Source organism: Prinia subflava, chromosome 16 (assembly GCF_021018805.1).
Source record: "Prinia subflava isolate CZ2003 ecotype Zambia chromosome 16, Cam_Psub_1.2, whole genome shotgun sequence".
NCBI lineage: Eukaryota > Metazoa > Chordata > Aves > Passeriformes > Cisticolidae > Prinia > Prinia subflava.
In genome coordinates, this window is record NC_086262.1 from 11295670 (window position 1) to 11315118 (window position 19449).

A 19449-nucleotide genomic window follows, 5' to 3' on the forward strand; every position below is an offset into this window, starting at 1 on the left:
GAACTCCACCCTTACTCTGCTACACAACAGGAGGGCACTTTCGACACTGTACAAAGGGCCCTCAAGCTGTTCACCCTTCAGGACAAATGGTTCATTGGCAAGGGCAAATAAAATACTACGGCCACTGCAGGGAAGCAGAATTCCATATTAATTCAATAAGTGCTCCACTCAAAAAGCTGTAACTGTTGCTTACAAAACCACATCTTTAGCCAGGATATTTGACAAGTTGCATTTATTGAAACATGGTTGCAAGTAAGCTGCCGGTCCACCCAAGCCTACAGAAAGTACAGATCGCCTCTCACCCCCCAGCAGTTAAAGGGCCCAGACCCGTGCTCAGGGCACAGCCAGTGCTCTGAACCGGCACCCCCAGCAGCGGGGGGGTTTCCATTGCTCCCCCCGTTGTCACTGTAACACTCTACGGGTCAGTGCTCTGTGAGGAGACACTGCCCGGCAGCTGCACAGCAAGAGCACAACAGCCACACGGGACATGGGTGCAAGTGTGGTTACAAGAAGCTGGAGGTCAAGAAGGAGTGAGTTCCAGTTTTTAAAAGGAAGATTTATTTAACAAGTTTCACTTAGCGCAATACACCTAAAAAGGAAATCACAATACAATGAAAGATTAAATCAAGGCCTCAGAATTTTATACGAACACCAAGACCAAAATCCTAAAGTAGCCGTATTGCGTCTCAACATGTTTCCCCCATTAACTTAAAAAAAAAAAGCTTTAACATGCCTTACAGGATATTAAAAGAAATAAACTAGAACTAACATGCCAAATGTTCACTTTGATTTTCAGACACAGCTCCTATATTGTTCTTTACAAAAAAGCATGTCTCTTTCAACATGTATTCAAAACAGTGTTGGATGTAATATGGTATAAGAGCAACATTTAACATAATTCAAACAGCTTTAACCTAAATACGCTTACTGCTTAAATACACTCCTACAACAAAACTAACTTGAGAAACGCTCCAAATTGTTTAACAGTTATAGTCTTTACTTGGTTATTACATCCTAGATGAAAGTTCATTTCTGTATGTTCAAAAATACTGAACCTGAAAGGTTTTAAAACAATCCTGAATTCACTTACAGTAAAGCATAAATCACAAGCTCGTATTGCAAAACTGTTAAACTTAGTTTTTTGTTTTTTTGTTTTTTAAAAAAGATGTGACCAAAAGTCAGCGATTGGTTACATTCCCCAGCCACCACTCATGTTGGACATGTTGGACATGCCGCCCATGCCGTTCACTCCCATGGATGCGCGGTTCCCACTGCTGTAGTAGCTGCTGTTCATGGCGCCCTGGCTCCCGGGGTCTGAGGGGGAAACCGACAGCAGGTTCACAGCTGCCTCAGGCCGACTCGAAGCATCCTTGCCCCAACGCCTGTCCTTGCTGGGCCACCTCGTAAATACCGTCTACCGTGCCCAATGCTGCAAAGTGTCAGTTTACAGCTCCGTACCCGAAGTCGGTTATCGGATGTTCAACGACAGCACGAGCTCTGCATCACCCCCTTCCCAGGCCAGAGCTTTACCACGCTCTGGGGGAACAGGGAGGACCCAGCCTCCCATGACCCCCTCCCCCATTTGTACTGTGTTTAAACAAAGCCGGTCTCCAGCTTTCGGATTAAGAAGTGATCAGAGCAATGCAAGTCTGAGACTGGCATTTCCTGCCCCTTTTAGAGTAGTTTTCCACATTCCCCCCCCTCAGCTCCCCATTGTAGCTTTGAATTGATTCCCCCCAATACCCCAACATTCCCAGTAGCCACATCTTTAACTTTCAGAGCCTGTGCTGCCCAGGTTATAACACAACCCTTCAACACCAGTGAAGGGCATGTTAGGCCAGCTGCAGCTGGCCCAATGGAAACCAGCAAAGAAATGCTCTTACCATAGCCACTCATGCTGCTTTGACCTCCATATCCTCCTCCGTAGCCCCCACTCAGCTGCTGGCTGCCTGGAGCACCATAACTGGACTGGCTCCCTTCAAGTCAAGGGTAAAAACATTAAGAACTTGCCGGTCAAGATCTGCTCATCACCAACAAACCCAACCCTCACCCAACCAACAGCCCCTGCACTCTGGCACTACCTTGCTCACACCAAGGGAAGTTTAACATGCTCAAGGAAAGTGATGGGGTTTCTAAAGACATCCCTGCAATCAAGCAGCAACAAGTACTTTAGAAGTTACTTTTACATTTTCTGTGGACTATACTAAACAGGACTGATCTGCACTGTAACACACCCCAAAACCTTAAACTTAGCTTTAAGGAACCTCACACAGGAGTGCTGCCCTTCCAGAAGGGCAGCAACTCATTGACTGGAGTCACTCATTATGCCCATGGCTCTGATTTATTCCTTCCCCAGACTGGTTGTGCATCACACCACAGCAATGCTGTGGCTCAGACACATACCTCCATTTAGACAAACAACTGCTCTTCACCTCATCACTTGCCTACACTCCTTTCTCTAGTTTCAGTATTAGAACTACAAACATTTTGTAATTAAGTAATATAAAATCAGCAGTATATGCACACATCCCCACCCCAGCACCCCCGAGAAATGAACCCCCACAGAAACCAACCCCACCTTCATCTCCGAAACCAGCCCAGCTGGGTGTCAGGAGGGTATCTGTCTTAGAGGCACAACAGCAACAGGCATTTAAGACTTGTGCTGCAAACACACATTTTAGATTTTTAAACAATTTTGGGGTTTGCAAAGAGCAATTCAGACAATTTCTCCCAATTTCAAGTATCTCTCTCTCACCACCAAGACTCAGCTTGAATGGCAGGTCACGTGCCACAGATACATCCTCCAACACCAAACTATGTTCTGGTATCCCCCAATAGGGAAGGGGAAGGAGAATGAAAAGGACAGGTATCTCCCCAATTTTGCACTACCACACTCTCAAAGAAGCCATTCATCCCACCAGGCACACCACACTCAGCACTGCAAGCTTATTCAAACTATTAAAATTCAAATGTATTCCCAAAAGGTTTATGTACCTGGCAACGTGCTAGTGTTCCAATCTTGGACTACCCCTTCCGACTCCTTGACTGTGTGATTAAGACAGAATGTTGAATTTCAATTTTGATGCCAGGCACACAATAAGCAGGAGCTGTACAAAATGAGCCAGCTTCCTTCAGTAGCAAACACTCGTTTGAAAGTGCAGTGAGACTCTTACATACCCATTGCTCCCATCATCTGACTACCATAGGCACCACCAGTTCCTCCTGCTGTAGAGTTCAGGAAGAGTTCTACATATCTGTGCTCTGGAAGAAGAAAGTTTTCCCATGAGAGCATTTCACACCAAACCCATGCACAGCTTGTCTCACTGCAAGTGAAACTGCAGTGAAATCTTTGGCATTCCAGTTGCAGCAGATGCACTACACTGCAGTGCTGTCAGGTCCCTAAAGCCGCCTCTTCGGAGCAGCGGGAACTTACGCATGTTTGCTTTGTCTTTGGACATAGCAGCCACTGCGTCCTCGTGAGTAGCAAACTCAACATCTGCCTCTCCGGTTACTCTGCCATCTGGTCCAATTTCAATGTGTACTCTTACAGGGTTCAGAGGTGAGAAGAACTACACACGGAACAGTCACACAGATTAAAACGCACCAATGCAACAGTTCGGGTTTACAACAAACCACTTTCTCCAGAGGAACACTGCAGCTGCAGTGCAGCTGGCGTGTCCCACAGGGCCCCCAGGACCCGAAGCCATGCACGGGGGGCAGCGTGTGGCACTCACGTTGTAGATGTCGTTCTCCGTGGCTCTGTAGGGCAGGCCTCGCATGTGGACGCAGTGGCCGGTGGTGCTCTGGAAGGTGGACGATCCGTCGCCGTACCTGTGGTCCGACATCCCTGCGGAGAAAAGAGTCCATTCTAGGTCTTTCAGATGTATTTGTGTTTCTTTTGGGACATGTCGTAAGTTCAGTTACTGTTCCTATTAGAGATCCTTACCTCTTCCAAATCTATCAGAACCAAACCCATAGCCATCATTATACCCATTGTAGTCATCATAACCTCCATAACCTAGAAACAGATTGGACATGTTCATTTCAACTACACAAAGATCCAAATAAACTTTCATTTCGACTACAGAAAGATCCAAATACACAGTACACACTGCAAACAACGACTACTACAACATTTCATTTCTTCTACAAGAATTAAGGCCAAGGACACATACACAGCTGGGGAGACACTACCAGGTCCGAGAGGTGCTGCTGTTCAGAGCAGCTCCCTGGGCCTCCGTGCACTTACCTCCTCCGTAGGCTCCACGCCTCATTCTCTCCAGGCTACTTCCTCTACCCAGACTGTTGTAGCCGCGCGTCAGGCCGGGCCTGTCGTACGGACCAGGTCTCTGCATGGCCAGCAGCTTGCGGGGAGGGTCATAGTGAGTGCGCACCTCTGCTCGGCTGCTCTTGAAGATCTCAATGTACCTGCAAGCGTTTGCACAGGGAGCACTCAGCCTTCGACTCCTTCCACAACACCTCACAACTTCACATTACAACAAGCTATTTAGTCATAGCCTTGACACTGGCAGTAATTTTAAGCCAGGTTTCCTTACATTATGCAGGCAATGACATTCTATTATTAGCACTACATTACATTTAAATCAGTGTATTTTCAAGAAATTAAAATTACTGAAGGGTTTATGTGCTCCTCATACTTTGCAGTATCCCAACCTTAAGGGTGGGGGAGCAATACTGATTCCCCACCCACCTCCCCCCAATTTAAAATGTTAGTCAAATCATGTAGGAGGGACCAGTGTCCACTCAACTCAGCACTGTTGCTCAAGGCAACGGGAACAGAGGGTTAAAAACCCGATCTCCACCGAGAGTTTAACCCATCAGGATGCCACAGAAAGCTCTGCACGTACTATTGAACCCAGCCTATGCTTCAGTGATTCAGCGTAGGCAAAAGGTGCATGCTTCAATGAAAAATAGTCACAAGTAAAATCGAATAAAAACCCTTTGTGACAATTTCTTGAAAGCTATTGCTTATTACATTGAAGATTAATACAAGTAAGTAAATTTGTTACATTTCAACTTATAAAACAAGTTTAGAAAGTATCACATTTTCTTATGGTAGTAAGAATACTGTGCATGTCTTTAGAGCTAAAGGCAGAATTGGTGCTATTTGAGAAGTTAAAGCCATAGTCTCTCAACTTTGTCATTTCCAAGCTATAATTTTGAATGCCTATTATTAATAATTTTCCAAAGCACATTTTAGTTTCGCCAAATTTTATCTTGTATTTTTGGGTAGATTTAACAGTCTGTGCCACACACACTGTAGCAATCAATACTTTTACTCATCACCAAGTTAGAGACCAAAATACTATTTTGATTTGGGTGTTAACACTTTCAGAAGAGAGAATATGGATTTAATTGTTTACCATAAGAAAAGTGACAGAGCCAACCAACCATCCATCCCCACCTGTGCCCTATTCTTTCCTTGTGTTTCTTTAGAGCCTTTTCAGCTATTTCCTGTGAAGCAAACTGCACGAAGGCCTCCCCCGTACTCCTCCCCTGGAAGTCCACCGGCAATGTTATCCCATTTGGCACGATTTCCAACCCTTCAACCCAAGGACAAATAACCCCAGTAGGGGGGCAATATTAACATCACAAGCCCAGTCATGAGTTTTTTCTTATAGCTTTAAAAACACCAGAATTCAAACACTTTTACAAGAATGGTATGTTGATTCTAGAACAGCACAATAAAAAAGGCATGTCAACAAAGAGCTCCACCATCACATACCATTCATTCAGTTCAGGTTCTTAACCCACCCTGCAGAGCTCAGAAATGCTCTGAGAGTCAGGGACAGCCCCTCAGAGAAGGCATCTAATGCAGGGTGCGTTAAGAACTTCACACATTATTACAAACCTCGGCAATTCTGTGAAAGCATTTAAGATGAACTTTTAAAGAGAACTTAAATTCAAACACAGCAAGATAAATAGCTTTATATAGAACAAGTAATTTTACTAGAAGTCACTCAGGTAAAATAATTAAGTCTTATGTAAATATCAAGTTTCAGCATTTTCTTTTTTTAATCTTTAGGAGTGCTTAATTAAGAAAAAAATCATGAAGTAATTTTCAAGTATTAGTTCCTGAATAGAAGAGACACATTTTGTATATTAAGCACATTAATAACTTATAAAGCTTGAATTACTTCACCATGTAAGAAAAAAACAGCTTAAAATGCACATGCTTAGAAATTGCTCTTGTTCATATCACCAATTCAGAAAACAAAAAACAAGTTCTGAGATTGTAAAACTGGAAATATTTCTACTGTATTTTAAAGCAAAACAGAAAGCTCAATCATATCTTGTTATAGCAAAACATTTAGAAATCTAGTATTTCAAAAATAATAACAAGTGAAATCCTAAACAATCAACAGATTCCATTCTTAGACATTTTAATAGTCTAATTCCAGTTTGTAAAACACAAAACAGCTGCAAAAAAAGTAAAAATTAGTCAAAACAAGACATTATTTCTTCATCCATAAAACTTAGAGCTAGGCAACATCAAGGGTCTGGTGGGTTTTTTCTCCCCATACAAAGAGAAAGGGGCAAACCTGTAAATCTGCACTTGGGTAGAGTTCAACAGCAGGTTTTCTCTGAATTTCATTCAGTACTAGCTCTATGTTGGGAAGAGGTCATGGGCCCTTAACTGAGAACCTGCTCCTCACACAGAGCCCAGTGGTGACAGTGTTCTACATCCTTCACTGACCAGGGCTAATCAGCTAAGGCTGGGGGTGGAAATATCCTCACACAAACTGATCAGCTTTATTTGGAAAGCAAGACATTTTTCTATAATCCTTACTTGGAACAGTATGGCCCACCAAGTATAAATTCAAGTAACTTTTTGGCATTCCCTAAATTATTTAATTATCAAGTATTTTAGGAAGTGATCCAAAGGATTCCTCATGCCCAGAAAACTAGTGAAGAATTGGATTATTTACTTTTAATACCCATGGTAATACTACTAGAAGTACTACTGGGCAATCCATGCTTGTTTGGTTTGTTGGGGTTTTTTAGCATAAACCAATAGTGCTATAGCTACTACTTTTATCCCACATACCTGAAAAAAACTGTACAATTTCTTCTTTACTACAGCCAAATGGGAGTCCTCTAAGACGTACAAAACCATCATTAGCTGTATCAGGGCTGTTGGGACCAGTATGCTTCAGAACCCAATCCATTTCAACGTTGTTTGACTTGAAAACTGTGAAAGGCACTTAGAATTAATGCATTCTGGAGTAAGGAAGAGTTTTTAAAAAGTCATTTGCCTTGAAACTAGTCAACTTATGATATGCAAGTCCATTTCTCCTTTTACATGCATTTTAAATAGACAAAAAAAAAAGCAATTAACCAAAAACCCATCAAGCACAAACACAACGTAGTCAGTTACTAGACCAACTGAATCAAACCTTCAACATATCTGTGTCCCATTGTTTCTCTGTCTTTTTTCAGGGCCAATTTCACATCCTCCTCTGACTCAAGTTCAGCAAATGCTTCTCCACTTGGTCTGCCCTCCCTGGTGTAGATGAAACGGATACCCAAGGCCCCGTTCAGAATTTTGCAATCTGAAAATGATACAGGAAAGCCAGAATTACATTAATTACAGGAACAGTATTACTTTGAAAGTTTCAGAGAGCCTAAAAATGAAGAGGTACTGAGTATCAATTATATCAAGACAAAAAACCCAGCAGCATTCTTGTTACAACTTTAAAATAACTAATTAACTGAGATGCTAACTAAAGTTACCATTCTAGTCAGGCCTACAGATCAATTTTAAGGATAACCACAAATAATCTTTTTTCAAAGCTTTTCTGCTTCAAGTTAAACGTCCTATCTGCTTTTGAGCTTAACTTTCTTACAGCATGAAATAAGGAAGAGTAACAATCAGTGTAAGTGTAATAAACTAAATCAGAACCAAGTCCAATACATTAAATTCCTGAAGCAGTTTTAAAAGCTGCAGTTGCTGCAGAATGCATATATTTATCACAACTATTTATTACTGGAGAATGCTAGTAATTCAGGGAAGGATACACACACTAAACACTTAACAAGAGTCTAATGGGACAATACAAGAATCAAACTGATTTAGCTTCAAAAATCTTGTTTCAGGTTGAACTTTAATTAAAATGGAACCTTCTCTCTCCTTGCTGCTCAAGCAGCAAAGGCAGTTGTGGCTATCTCAGCAACTCAGACTGAACACCTTTGTGTTGAGTTCCTGCTAGCATGAACGTGGCTTTGCATACCAGGTTCTGGCTGAAGCACTTGTTACACTACTAACTGCACTGGCTACTGAATACCTCTTGTAACTTCTCACTACAGCACTCCCACAGTGTCCCTGGCAGGGATCCAGAACTGACAGTAGAGCCCGGTCCCTCTCCCACACCTCTCACTCCCCCAAAGCCCCACTTACCGGAGAAGAACCTCTGCACCTCCTCAGTGGAGCAGGACCAAGGCAGCCCCCGGACTTTCACCACGTATCCCTCGCTGCTCTCCGAGTTGAGCATCACATTGGGGGTGAGGCTCTGCTCAGTCTCTGCTTCTGTGGTTGCTAGGAAGACCAGAACGGGCCCTTTGAGATGCTGCTCAGCACGGCCGCCACCCGCACCCCCTCAGAGCGCCCGGCGGCCCCCCTGGCCTGTGCCCGGCCCTCCCTGATCCTCCTCTGCCTCGGACGCTGCCGCCTCACACACACGGCGCCGCTCCCGCCCCCGGCCCGCGCCCTGCCCCTTCCCCGCACGCACACATGGTGGGGCTCCGCGCTGGTTCTAGGGCTCCGAGCCTGATCCGCTGTCCGGAGAGCGCCTAGTCCCGGTCAGGCGGCAGCGAGCGGGCGAGCCTGTGGCGAGAGCGCGCTAGGAAATGGCGGCGGGTGCTCCCGCTTCCGCTGGGCTGGGCCTTCCTCCGCACAAAGAGCGCGGTCCCAGACGCCGCCCTGGCGGGCCCGCGGCCCCCGGCGATGGCGCAGCGGCCGCGGCCGGTTCGCAAAGAGCAGCGTGCGGCAAGCGGGTAGCGAGCACCGCGCGTCCTGGCCCGAGCACGGGACCGGCAGCGGCGTGGCCGGGGCGGGTGCGGGGTGCGTGTGCCCCGGTGAGGCCCGGCCCCGCCCCCGAGACCCCGCGCGCCGCCTGTGCGCACGCGCCGCCCGCCCGCGCGCCGAACAAAGCCCCGGCCCCGCGCGCCCTGGGCGCCGCTCGCCGCACTGCGCGTGCCCCGCGCGCTGCCGCCCCCGCCCGGCCCGGCGCGGCCCCCGCGCGGCGCGGACAGCGGAGCGCTCTGGCTGCACACAGCGTGAGTGGGAACTAGCACTTACCAGCTTCAAAGGCTGACGCTACCCCACGTGAAACAATCTGCTCGCTTCGGTCACTGAAGCCTGGTGTGTTTGGAGGAGATGGGGAAAGAAGAGACAATGGGTCACTCACAATTATCATAAAAGAACGGAAAAGTTAATTCCCTCCCATTTCCTCCAAACACACCAGACCTAGCTAGAGTTCACCTTGAATCTCAGTATTACCGAGGAGGAAAGAGTAAATTGGAACAACTCATCATCTAAGAATCCTCCATTCCCTTCCCCCTTGGATAGCCAGCTCATGTTTCAACTTAGTCTATGCAGCTGCTACAGGACCCATGCCTGGAGTTCAGCAGGCTCCTAGAGCCCCGACACAGGTATTTGGAGCCCCGAAGCTGCTCTGAGTAGCCTCCGAATGAACACCACTCATCCTCCAGTCAGTACCGAAACAGACTGTGAGCCTACATTGCCTCATCTCTCAACTGTTTCATATGCTCCGGACTACTAAAAACTACCCCACCCCCACAGTTGGAGGCTGACTTTTTTTAAGTGCGTGTTCAAGTTTATGTAACTAAATCAAACAACATGGCGAACTCGTTTACGGAAATGCAAATTAGATCAGTAAGTGGAACCGTGCTACAATCACTTCCTGCACAAAGCTCTCGTCTCCATTTCACTTGCCAAACGCCCATTTTGTAACACCGCGGCGGCGGGAGCTGGGCAGGAGCGAGGCAGCAGCGGCGGGGGAGGGGGCAGCGCCTCCGCCTCTTCCCGGAGAGGACTGGCGGGAAGCGGCCATCCCGCCCACCCGCTTTAAGTGCGCTGGAGCAGCTGGGAACCCTTTGAGTTCCCGCTCAGCACTTGCCATGTCTACCCCCGCCAAGCGGCACTGCCAGAGCCCCACCGGCTCCCTCGAATCCAGCTTCCAGAAGCGAATCAGGAAGATTTCCATCGAGGGGAACATCGGTAAGCTCGGCGGTGCGAGAGGCGGCTCAGGGTGGTTGGGAATTCGGGGGGAGATGAGTCAGGCCGAGAGCACCCCAAGGGGCTGGGATGCGGGGGGAGACTGACGGAGAGAGAGGGGCGGCTGCGGCGCTTGTCCCCCCGGCTCTGCGGGCAGCGGGAGTTCTGCAGGGAGACCGGGACCGCACCGGGACGCGAACCCGGAGCAAGGCTGGGGCGGATGGGGAGCCCCCCGGGCAGGGTGCCCGTCAGTCACACCAAGGCGCAGGGCAGGCTCGGCAGCACAAAGCCCTAGTGCCCCCTGGCCCGCCCGGGGCTGCATCGCCAGTTCGCGCCTGCCCGCCCGCGCCAAGTCCCAGCGCCTGCGCGGCCGCTCCCTCGCTCTCGGCCCAAGCTCCGCCCGCCACAGCAGCTCCTAAAATGTCGGCTGCTGCTGGGCCCTTATCGCCCGCCCGGCCGGGCGCGGCCCGTCTGGCGCCGCAGATTAGCGCTGTTTGCCTCTCGGCGCACCCTGCCGGCCCCGCGCCCCAACAACGCTCAAACTGCCCCCAGCCCATCCAGCAGCACCAGGGCAATCAACCCCCAGCCCTTTGTGAACTGCCCTCATCTTCCGCAGCTGCGGGGAAGTCAACGTTTGTCAGGCTGCTGGAGAAACACAGCGATGAGTGGGAGATCATCCCCGAGCCCATCGCTAAGTGGTGCAACATCCAGACAGCCGACGATGAATATGAGGTAGGTGCGCAGGATTTGGGCAGGAAGAAACCGCAGGGAGTTCCACAGCCAGGGAGCTATGCCAAAATCCAGCTATACTTAGTCTGCAGCAGCCAGAGTCATCCCCACTATCATACCACAGTTGGTCAGGCACTCAAATTGTAAAGGCGAGATACTACTGAATGTGTATTCCAAATCACATCCCCTACTCCCGGGAATCACACTAAAATCTGGAACTCAAACTACTCAAAGAAGCTGTCATGAAAACCACCATCACCCGAGGAAAAGGAATCTCTCAGGTCCTATGCCTAAGCATTTTCTTAGTAATAAAAAGAAAGCCAAGAATCTTTACCTAAATGTATCGGAATTCTGGATTGAGAAATACAGTACATTTATATTAAGTTTTTTTCTTGCCTTCTAGGAACTTTCAACATCTCAGAAGAGCGGGGGAAACTTACTTCAAATGCTGTATGACAAACCAACAAGATGGGCTTACACATTTCAGACTTATGCTTGCTTGAGCCGAGTAAAAGCACAATTAAAACCTGTCTCAGCCAAGCTACATGAAGCAGAACATCCGGTGCAATTTTTTGAGAGATCTGTGTACAGTGACAGGTAATTACTCTCACAGCACAGCAAGAACTCACATTAACAGCTTCCAGGTGTTTAAAGACACGGAGCTGAGGAAACACTTGATACTTAAACTAGGATCTGCAAAGGAGCAGGCTTGATTAAAGCATTTTTTTTCAATACCATCATTCTGTTCTAATGACAAGTGTTTTGGTAGTTCACTTCTGTCATTCCTGGAATGAGCCTGATGTCTTTCATTGCAGATATGTGTTTGCTTCTAACCTGTTCGAGTCTGGAAACATTAATGAAACAGAGTGGTCTATTTATCAGGACTGGCACACATGGCTTTTGAATCAGTTTCAATCAGATACAGAGCTGGATGGCATGATCTATCTCAGAACCACACCTCAGGTATGCTTACTAAAAACGGAGGTTTTTCAGTTTTAACTTCCTTTTCCAGAGACTAAGAGGGTACAAAAAAAGTTATTCTAGATTTAACTCGTTTATGATCAGCCAAGCGTTTAAAATTAATGCTCACTAATGTCTAGCATTAGTCTTTCCAAGTTAAGGGCCACTTGATCCGTTTAGCTGATTTAACCTACAACACATGATAAATGACCAGGTCTGTACTTTTTTTTTTCCAGAAATGCATGGAAAGGCTACAGATCAGAGGAAGAGAAGAGGAGCAAGGAATTGAGCTTGAGTATTTGGAAAACCTGCACTATAAACATGAAAGCTGGCTTTATGAAAGGACTATGAGGTAGGAACCCATCTTCTGTACCAAGTTTCAATTTGCAGGCAAGGCTCTTTGCTACCTTAAGCTTTCGTTTTATCGAGTTTAGCATAAGTCTAGCTTCACTCAGGCAGCTGGATAAACTTATACTTACACCCACGTCAGGTTTCAAAAGATGGAATTTCATCCAGTTTAAAACCTTTGTTAAGCATTAGGTTCAACTAGGAAGCTTTCCAGTTGTAACTCCAGCAAAGGTACGGATATTACTAATTGGAAGGACTCACGACCAGGACACTTAAAATGGTGTTCAGGGGTCAGTCACATACATTTCTCACCACGAAGTTTCTGTTGCAATGTAAGGGGCAGACGAAGCCCCAGCTACCTTTAAACCAGCAGGACTGTATTTCAACGAAGTTTAAATATTAATCCTAACTTCAATTTGAACAATGATCAAAAAGGCTATGGCAGACCTGTTAAACACAAGAAACCAAATCAGCAACTGAGTGATCTCTGCACACCTTCCCTCAACTTCCTTATTGACTCTTACTGCCTTTCCCGTCTAAGAAATCTCTGAACATGAAAGCAGATTCTAGATTTTTCCCTGGAGGAGTCCAAAGTATTCTACTGAATGGGAAGCATTACAATTCCAGGAAAAGTACATTATCAGTTTGATCTACTTGCTGAAGTTTCACCGTAGGATGACCCAAATGCTCAGGGGACAGAAAGCAGTGCACAGCATGGAATTTTGGGCATTTTTACATTGTGAACTCATTCCTAACTCGTAAGCAAGCACTTCCTGTGTTTTTAATAGGAACACTGAAGTGTGCAAGCACAAGTTAGAATGTTGTTCAGGACACATACGGCCTTTTAGAAATACCTTCCACACTCAGAAGAAGGACTACTGCTCCCATCTGTTCCTAAACTGAAGGCAAAATGGTATTGCTTATGTCCAAGACGTTTTAAATGCCAGTCTTTTATAACCTGTTTAAGAGGTCATCCTTATGAAAGGAAGCTTTAAAAATGCATCTTGATAAGTGGATTAAGTGAGGGAGACACAGGGCAAGGGAGATTTTGGAAAAAAAAATACTCCATTTTAAAAGATCGGTTCCTGGTAATTGATTTTGTGACAAGAATGAGATAAAAGAAATTAAGGCAAAAACTATCTTCTCCCCCCCTTGTACATTACAGATAGTTCCTAGGAGTCCATATTTATGAAATACACAAAGAGCAATTAAGGACAAACTTGATATGGGCTTTATATTTAACTTATGGGCATCAGCTTTAACATTGCATGTGCATGTGATAATCAGGAGCAAGGGTCTTGAATGCACGGTAGTTCTTACTCAAACTATGTTCTTCCATTTACCAGAGTTGATTTTCAGAACATTAAGGAGATTCCTATTCTGGTTTTGGATGTTAATAAGGATTTTAAGAACGATAAAATTAAACAAGAGTACCTGATTGATAAGGTAAGGATCAAGTATTGGGGGAGTTGTATCTGCTTTTCTCCTGCAGTTATCATGCAAGCAGTAACATTTCCAAAGATAGTTGGGACGGAGAGGAAGTGACCATTTGAGGAGACTAGGTGGTAATAAACAAGTCACTTCAGTCAAAATGGTGTTTACCAGTTCCAAGGAATGGCAAGACTTGGGAAGTAAATGCCGGAAATTCTGGTGGAGTTGTTTAGCCAGTCCATGGGAAAAAAACCCCTCCACCTAATACCTAAGAGCACAAGGAAGTGCTGTCCTAGTAAACCCTATAAACCCTTTTCTTCATCTTGTTCTGGGTCATCCATTTGAGATTACTCAAGAATGACTCCTATAAGCCAAGACTAATTCCCTCAATTAAACAGCTCTAAATAAACTGGGAAGAGGAACACAATGATCAATTGTGGAGGTATTTGTCATTACATCTTCACAGAAATCAGCAATTAATTTTGAACAGGCACTCAGATATACTGTCTTCTACCTTGCCCCTCTGGAAGCCCACATGTATTTCAGGTCATAAATTAAATGTAGGGGCAAAACATCACTGGAAAACTATAGCAACAGACAATTTATTCCCAAATAAAGGGAAAAGCTGGGTACTTTAGCTTTTAATGCACCGAATAATATAGATGTTTTTGTTCTGTTTTGTTTTTTTGATAGGTCAAGTCATTCCTGACTTCTTTGGAAGATGAAAATTAATTCGAATAACAAGTCCCTGAAGTCCACCTAACAATCTGTGTTCAAAAATTTACTTTAAACTTTATACACCTGTATAGCTTATTTTAAAGCAAGCCTAAAATGTAAAATCAAAACTTGGGGTTTATTTTTCTCCTTGTCTGAGCGCTGTGGGTTTTGATAGATCTTTTTGTAACGCTAAAAAAATAAATATGGGTGCTTTGATAATGTTTTTTTCCTGTATATTCTCTGCTGTTTAATAAAGATTTTAAAATCCTATTGCCTCTCGAGTGGCTCTCCCCACGGGGCAGCTCAGCGGTTGCCAGAGGCCGACACCGAGTAAACAGATAGCAGGCACTGAGCAGGGTTGTTTTGCAATAACTGGCACGGGTTCACCATTTTAAGACGAGACTGTTATGGCGTCCAGAAACCTTTACTTTCAACTTCTGCTTTACTGAGTGGCCGTTTCCACCGGATTTACTCTACTTAAGGCTGGACGTTAGACCTGTAATAAACCGCAGTTTACGCTTATCTCGTTGGCGATCTCACGCCCACCCCCCCAGCACGGGGAGGGCGCGGCGGTGGCGGCGGAGGCGGGACAGCGACCCCGAGGAGCCCCCGCGGCCCCGCCCGACGCGACGCACGCGGCAGGGGGGGGTGAGCGGCGCACGCGGCCGGGCCCAGCCCCGCCGCCCCCCTTCCCTTCCCCCCGCGCCATCGTGAGGCCTCCGCGGCACCGGGCCCGGGCAGGCGGCACCACGAGGGGCCCACAGCCCCTCCTCGCCCCGCCATCCCCTCCCGCCAAGCCCTCCCCGCCCGCCATCGCTAGGCCTTACCCAAGCCGGGGATCTCGCCCTCGGTCTCCTCGGTGTGACAAGGGTCCATCTTGGCCGCGCCTTCCCCGCAGGGGCCGCAAGAAGAACAAAGCTGGGTGGGGGCGCTGAGGCGCTGCGCGGACAGAAACAAAAGCTCAGCGGCGGTCGAAGGGGAGCTCGGGGAAGCTGGATCGGGGCTCCGTCGGGGGTTTCTCAGCACTCCCGCGGGGATGGGCCGCGATGCAGCTGCCGGTGCTCCCGGTACCCCCCGCTCGCTCGCGCTGCGCAGCGCCCGTTCCGCGCCTATAAATGGCCGCCGGCCGCGCAGCGCCGCGAGCTGACGTCACGCGCCGCCCGCCCCCGCCAGCCAATGGCCGCGTGACAAATTGAACGCAGCCAGTCACGTCCGGCCCCCCGCGCGCGCGGAGCGGGGGGGGGAAGGGGGGGAATAATGGAGGGGGGAGCGCGCGACCGCCCCGGGGGTCCCGCGAGCCCCTGTGGCCGCGCGCCCGCCGGGGGACCCAAGTTTGAGTCCTGAGGGACCCAAGTTCGAGCCTCTGCCCCCGGCCTGGGCTCCGGTTCGAGTCCCGCCCCCGCCCGTTCCGCTCCCCGGTTCCCGAACATGGCGGCGGCCTTGTCCCTCCTCCCCACACCCGCCCCGCCGCTCCCCACTCGTCCCCGTCTCTCCAGCACCCCCGCTCACGGCGAGCTGCAGCCGCGGGGCTCCGGCGGCGATCGGCGGCTCCGCGCACTGCAGCACCGCCCGCCGCCCGTGTCAGCTGGGCTGGGCTCCGCCTCCCGCCGCGGCGGGGGCCGGGCACGGCGGGGCCTGCGCGGGCCTGGCCGAGGAGGCTTCCAGGGCTCCCCCGCAGTTTCGAGGGCCGCCGTGTGGCACCCGGGCGTGGGGAGGGCCTGGGCAGGCCCCGCTCGGGCCCCGCTGGAGCTGCTCGCGTTTGGCGCAGGAGGTTCCTGTGCTGGGAGTGGGTGCTGGGAATGGCGCTTCTCCCGTGCCCTCCGCGCCCTCACACCACGCTCTCCCCACCACGAAGAATCATGAGCGAAACAACTTCAGGTTAAAATAGCTGCAAGGGAGCCTTGCTGCGGGATTGAACAGATAAGACGTGACCTTAGGACTGTGGGGGTGTGGCAGCGACTCCAAGCTTTGTTTCTGGCCTAGTGTTAGTGAGTGTAAAGCAAATCCCTTTGCTAATCCCCGTTGAGGCCTTTGCGTTTCTAGCAGTGAGATAATGATAATTTTTGGCTTTTTATAGTGCGTATTAATATTCATACGCTGCGATACATTTACTATGTGTCATTTTATTAGTCCTGATTGGTATTTTTAGTCCCCATTACTGCATTTGAAAAAGGACAGAAAATGGGTTTTCTCTTGTTTATGCATCATGATTCACATTATTAAATGGCTTTAAAAAGAGCTGTAATGGCTGTTCTCTTGCTATCTACTTTACAGTGAGAAATTGAGCCTGATTAGCCTAATTTTTTCTTGATCTTATGTTTATTTAGTTAAACAGGATTCTGATGTAAGACCTCTCTTTAGAGGTCTTCTAAGAAATGAAAATCAGCCTGTGTTCACACTGACAAGAAGTTCTGGATAGCCTTAGTGTTAGAAGAAAGGTCAGATGACTTCTTTCTGCAACTATGGAACTGCTACAAATCTTGGGCAAAAAACTCAGCCTGCCTTTGACCTAGCCCACAGTAAATTTGGTACAGCCACTCCAAAGGGAAGAAGATGACTGCGAGCAGCAGGGGCAAGCAGAGATGTAAATAGTTATCAGAAGAGTTGTCATTAGCCAATGTATATGCAGTGTTTGACAGACAAAAATAATTAACAATTCAAATGGAATTACTGCTGACAGAGCAGCCCATTTCCTCAGAGACCCTGGCTGGTTAAGTGCTTTTGCAGATGGGAGTGGTCCCATGGTATGTGAGCACTTGCACAGAGGGAGATAGGAGATGAAAGTCTTCCTGAAAACATCGGTATAGGATCTTCCTTCCATGTTTTCTTCTAGGACTCAGGCATCATGTTTACCTGGCTTTTTGTTTTATGGTGTGAACCTGACACCTGCACCTTCCCCTCCAACAGGCCCAGTTGAACTCCAGGTTCACAGCTCACACTGCAGCTCTGGGTACATGTTTTTTTTCCTGAAAGGGCTTTGTTCTGCTTCAAAAGTTCACTGTTTCATTCCTGCAATGGGGAAAGGCACACTTGCTGCCCAGACAGCAGGGGAGAGGAGCTGCTCTCGTTTTTGCCATTTGCATTCCCAGAAGGTTTTGTCTCATTCAAGTCAACTGTGGGAGTGAGGGCCGTAATCCAAGCCAAGCTCAGCCTGTTGGGTGTTGTAGTGCAGGTAGAAAATGGGCAACGAGGTGGTCTCCAGAGTAGAAATCTGCCAGATAGTCACAGCCCCTGTGCAACATCCCAAATTCCCTGCAGGTTCATGGAGAGGAGCCCCAGTCCAGCCTGCTGGAAAATGCATAAAGCTGAGTACACATGTGGAGTGTTAAACTGGACCGAAATAAAGCTCTCAAAACCTGCTACCTGCTTAGTAATTTTCTGTTTTATACCAGTCTCTCTTTGTTATCTTGCTTGCACTTCTTTCCAGGGCAAGAAAATAATCTGCAGGAAATCTGCAGTTCTGGTTTGAGGGTTCTGTAATCATTCAAGCATATGGAGACACTGTGTGTCTGGGAGTGAAGCAGATGCTCATTTCTGAGTAGGTTTTGGAGATATTGTTGTAATGCAAAAAATAATTACCAACGATTCTTTCATGGATCAGCATTCGCTATTACAGGGAGAATTGATCAGAACTCAAATGCCTGCTCTGAACAGATGACAGAACTCAGACCATCCTCACTGTATGCACTTCCCCTTTCCTCCTCAGCTGTTATCCACTTCTTCTGCTGCCACCATCACAGAGTTCATTTTTCACGTCTCAGCTACGTGTGTTGCGTGTGCCTCATGTTTGCATATAAGCACCTGTAATTCAGGATCTTACAGTTAATCTGCAAACCTGATTAACTCTCAGTAAACACTGCTGCAACTGACTTGGTTTTCATGTGGGCTCTGAAAACAGGGAATATGGAAGTCTTATACTACTGATGCTTTGTATGTTTCTCTGTGTGTGTGACCTCCAGTCAAAAGCCCTACCATTCAATTATAACCTTTCTGTTCTTTCCCATGCCTTTTGAAACAGCCTCTAGCTGTGACACTGTGAAAAACAGAAGCTAAACAATGCTATTAAAAATGCATGATGTGTGTTCTGCCATATTAGATAACATGGCCACGTTAATCACCCACTAATGCTGCCAGTTCACAGCTTTGCCAGTGCAGTCTCCATCCCATGTTTGCCTGGGACAATTTAAGAGGATTTTTGGCTACACTTCACAGTTCCTTCTTTTCACCTTTGTTTTTTACCTTTGTTAATTTCTCTGACAATGGTGGTCTGCAGCACAGATTGGATGTAGCTCATGTTTCCCAGCTTTCCTAAACTGTAATTCACTAAGAAGCCAAGCTGGAAAACAGCTGGCTGATAAACACTGTTTTGTGGAAAGCAGATACCCAAGTCTCTTGTTCTCTCAGAGGCCACTGTTGCACTATGACCCCTCCCTTTGTGCCATCAGTTTATCCACAGCTTGTGCTCACCATCCTTTACCATCATGAGAATGAAGAGTTCTGCTCTCTCGATGGTTGCACCCTTTCAGGGCTGGGCTGAGGGTACACCAGCCTGGTGTTTCTCTGCTGGTCAGTGGAATCCAGGCCTGTCACCGTTTTAGTTTTGCAGCATTAGAATTATAGCAGTGGGCAGAAACCTGTTTTTTACCTCTGGAGTACCCCTACACTGTGAGTGCAGGGCCAGCCAGGGTGATGTATCTCCCACAGCTGCTGCAGGTATGTGCCCGTTCTGCTGCCTGAGCTCTGAGGGCATGAGTCAGCTCTGGTCCAGGAGCCATCTGGCTGAGCAGCGCCGTGCTGAGCTCATCAGGCTGCTCCCGGGAAAGGCTTCTTCACTCAGGCAGAACATTCGCAGCACCTTGGCACTTCATCTGTGTACTGCCAGGAGAGACGTGGGCAAGTGGCCATTCACGTACCTCCAAGGAGCCCTGTCTGCATTTCTTCATGACCTCCCAAATGGAGAACGAGCTGTAAAGCTGTAGATAGTGCACAGTGGGGTGACTCAGTCC

At 47.6% G+C, this 19449-nt stretch overlaps 2 protein-coding genes across 17 annotated transcripts; one reads left to right on the forward strand and one right to left on the reverse strand.

Moving 5' to 3' along the window:
* Window positions 1-535: 535 nt before the first annotated feature.
* HNRNPH1 (heterogeneous nuclear ribonucleoprotein H1) lies at window positions 536-16110 on the reverse strand. Of its 13 annotated transcripts, none has more exons than XM_063413616.1 (16): window positions 15953-16110; window positions 15271-15382; window positions 9320-9379; window positions 8420-8557; window positions 7419-7574; window positions 7070-7213; window positions 5426-5564; window positions 4250-4428; window positions 3947-4018; window positions 3735-3868; window positions 3434-3569; window positions 3178-3261; window positions 2995-3045; window positions 2579-2662; window positions 1884-1976; window positions 536-1314 (listed from the first exon to the last, which is right to left on the reverse strand). In XM_063413616.1, exons 2-16 carry the CDS (start codon window positions 15317-15319, stop codon window positions 1190-1192), a joined length of 1644 nt encoding a protein of 547 aa, XP_063269686.1. In that variant the 5' UTR covers window positions 15320-15382; window positions 15953-16110; the 3' UTR covers window positions 536-1189. The 13 variants fall into 13 exon arrangements, with proteins under 13 accessions (XP_063269686.1, XP_063269687.1, XP_063269696.1 ...); XM_063413617.1 differs by having other exon boundaries at window positions 15943-16076; XM_063413626.1 differs by lacking the exon at window positions 15953-16110 and adding an exon at window positions 8751-8845 and having other exon boundaries at window positions 15271-15630.
* Window positions 9394-14711, forward strand: LOC134559110 (deoxycytidine kinase 2). Of its 4 annotated transcripts, XM_063413634.1 has the most exons (7): window positions 9394-10261; window positions 10875-10990; window positions 11391-11584; window positions 11803-11950; window positions 12184-12299; window positions 13642-13741; window positions 14420-14711. In XM_063413634.1, the coding sequence occupies exons 1-7, from the start codon at window positions 10162-10164 to the stop codon at window positions 14456-14458; spliced, it is 813 nt and encodes a 270-aa protein (XP_063269704.1). In that variant the 5' UTR covers window positions 9394-10161; the 3' UTR covers window positions 14459-14711. The 4 variants fall into 4 exon arrangements, with proteins under 4 accessions (XP_063269704.1, XP_063269701.1, XP_063269702.1 ...); XM_063413631.1 differs by lacking the exon at window positions 9394-10261 and having other exon boundaries at window positions 10268-10990; XM_063413632.1 differs by lacking the exons at window positions 9394-10261; window positions 13642-13741 and having other exon boundaries at window positions 10268-10990.
* Window positions 16111-19449: the final 3339 nt, after the last annotated feature.

Excerpts from the sequence above, each read along its gene's own strand:
- HNRNPH1 (XM_063413616.1), bottom strand. The coding sequence starts at position 15,319 with ATGGACCCTTGTCACACCGAGGAGACCGAGGGCGAGATCCCCGGCTTG. Across the intron at positions 3,869-3,946 it reads TTCTGATAGATTTGGAAGAG|AATGGACTCTTTTCTCCGCA; the intron begins GTAAGGATCTCT and ends TGAAAGACCTAG. Across the intron at positions 3,570-3,734 it reads CGGAGAACGACATCTACAAC|TTCTTCTCACCTCTGAACCC; the intron begins GTGAGTGCCACA and ends TTCCGTGTGTAG.
- LOC134559110 (XM_063413630.1), top strand. The coding sequence starts at position 10,349 with ATGCGGGGGGAGACTGACGGAGAGAGAGGGGCGGCTGCGGCGCTTGTC. Across the intron at positions 10,991-11,390 it reads CAGCCGACGATGAATATGAG|GAACTTTCAACATCTCAGAA; the intron begins GTAGGTGCGCAG and ends CTTGCCTTCTAG. Across the intron at positions 12,300-13,641 it reads CTTTATGAAAGGACTATGAG|AGTTGATTTTCAGAACATTA; the intron begins GTAGGAACCCAT and ends TCCATTTACCAG.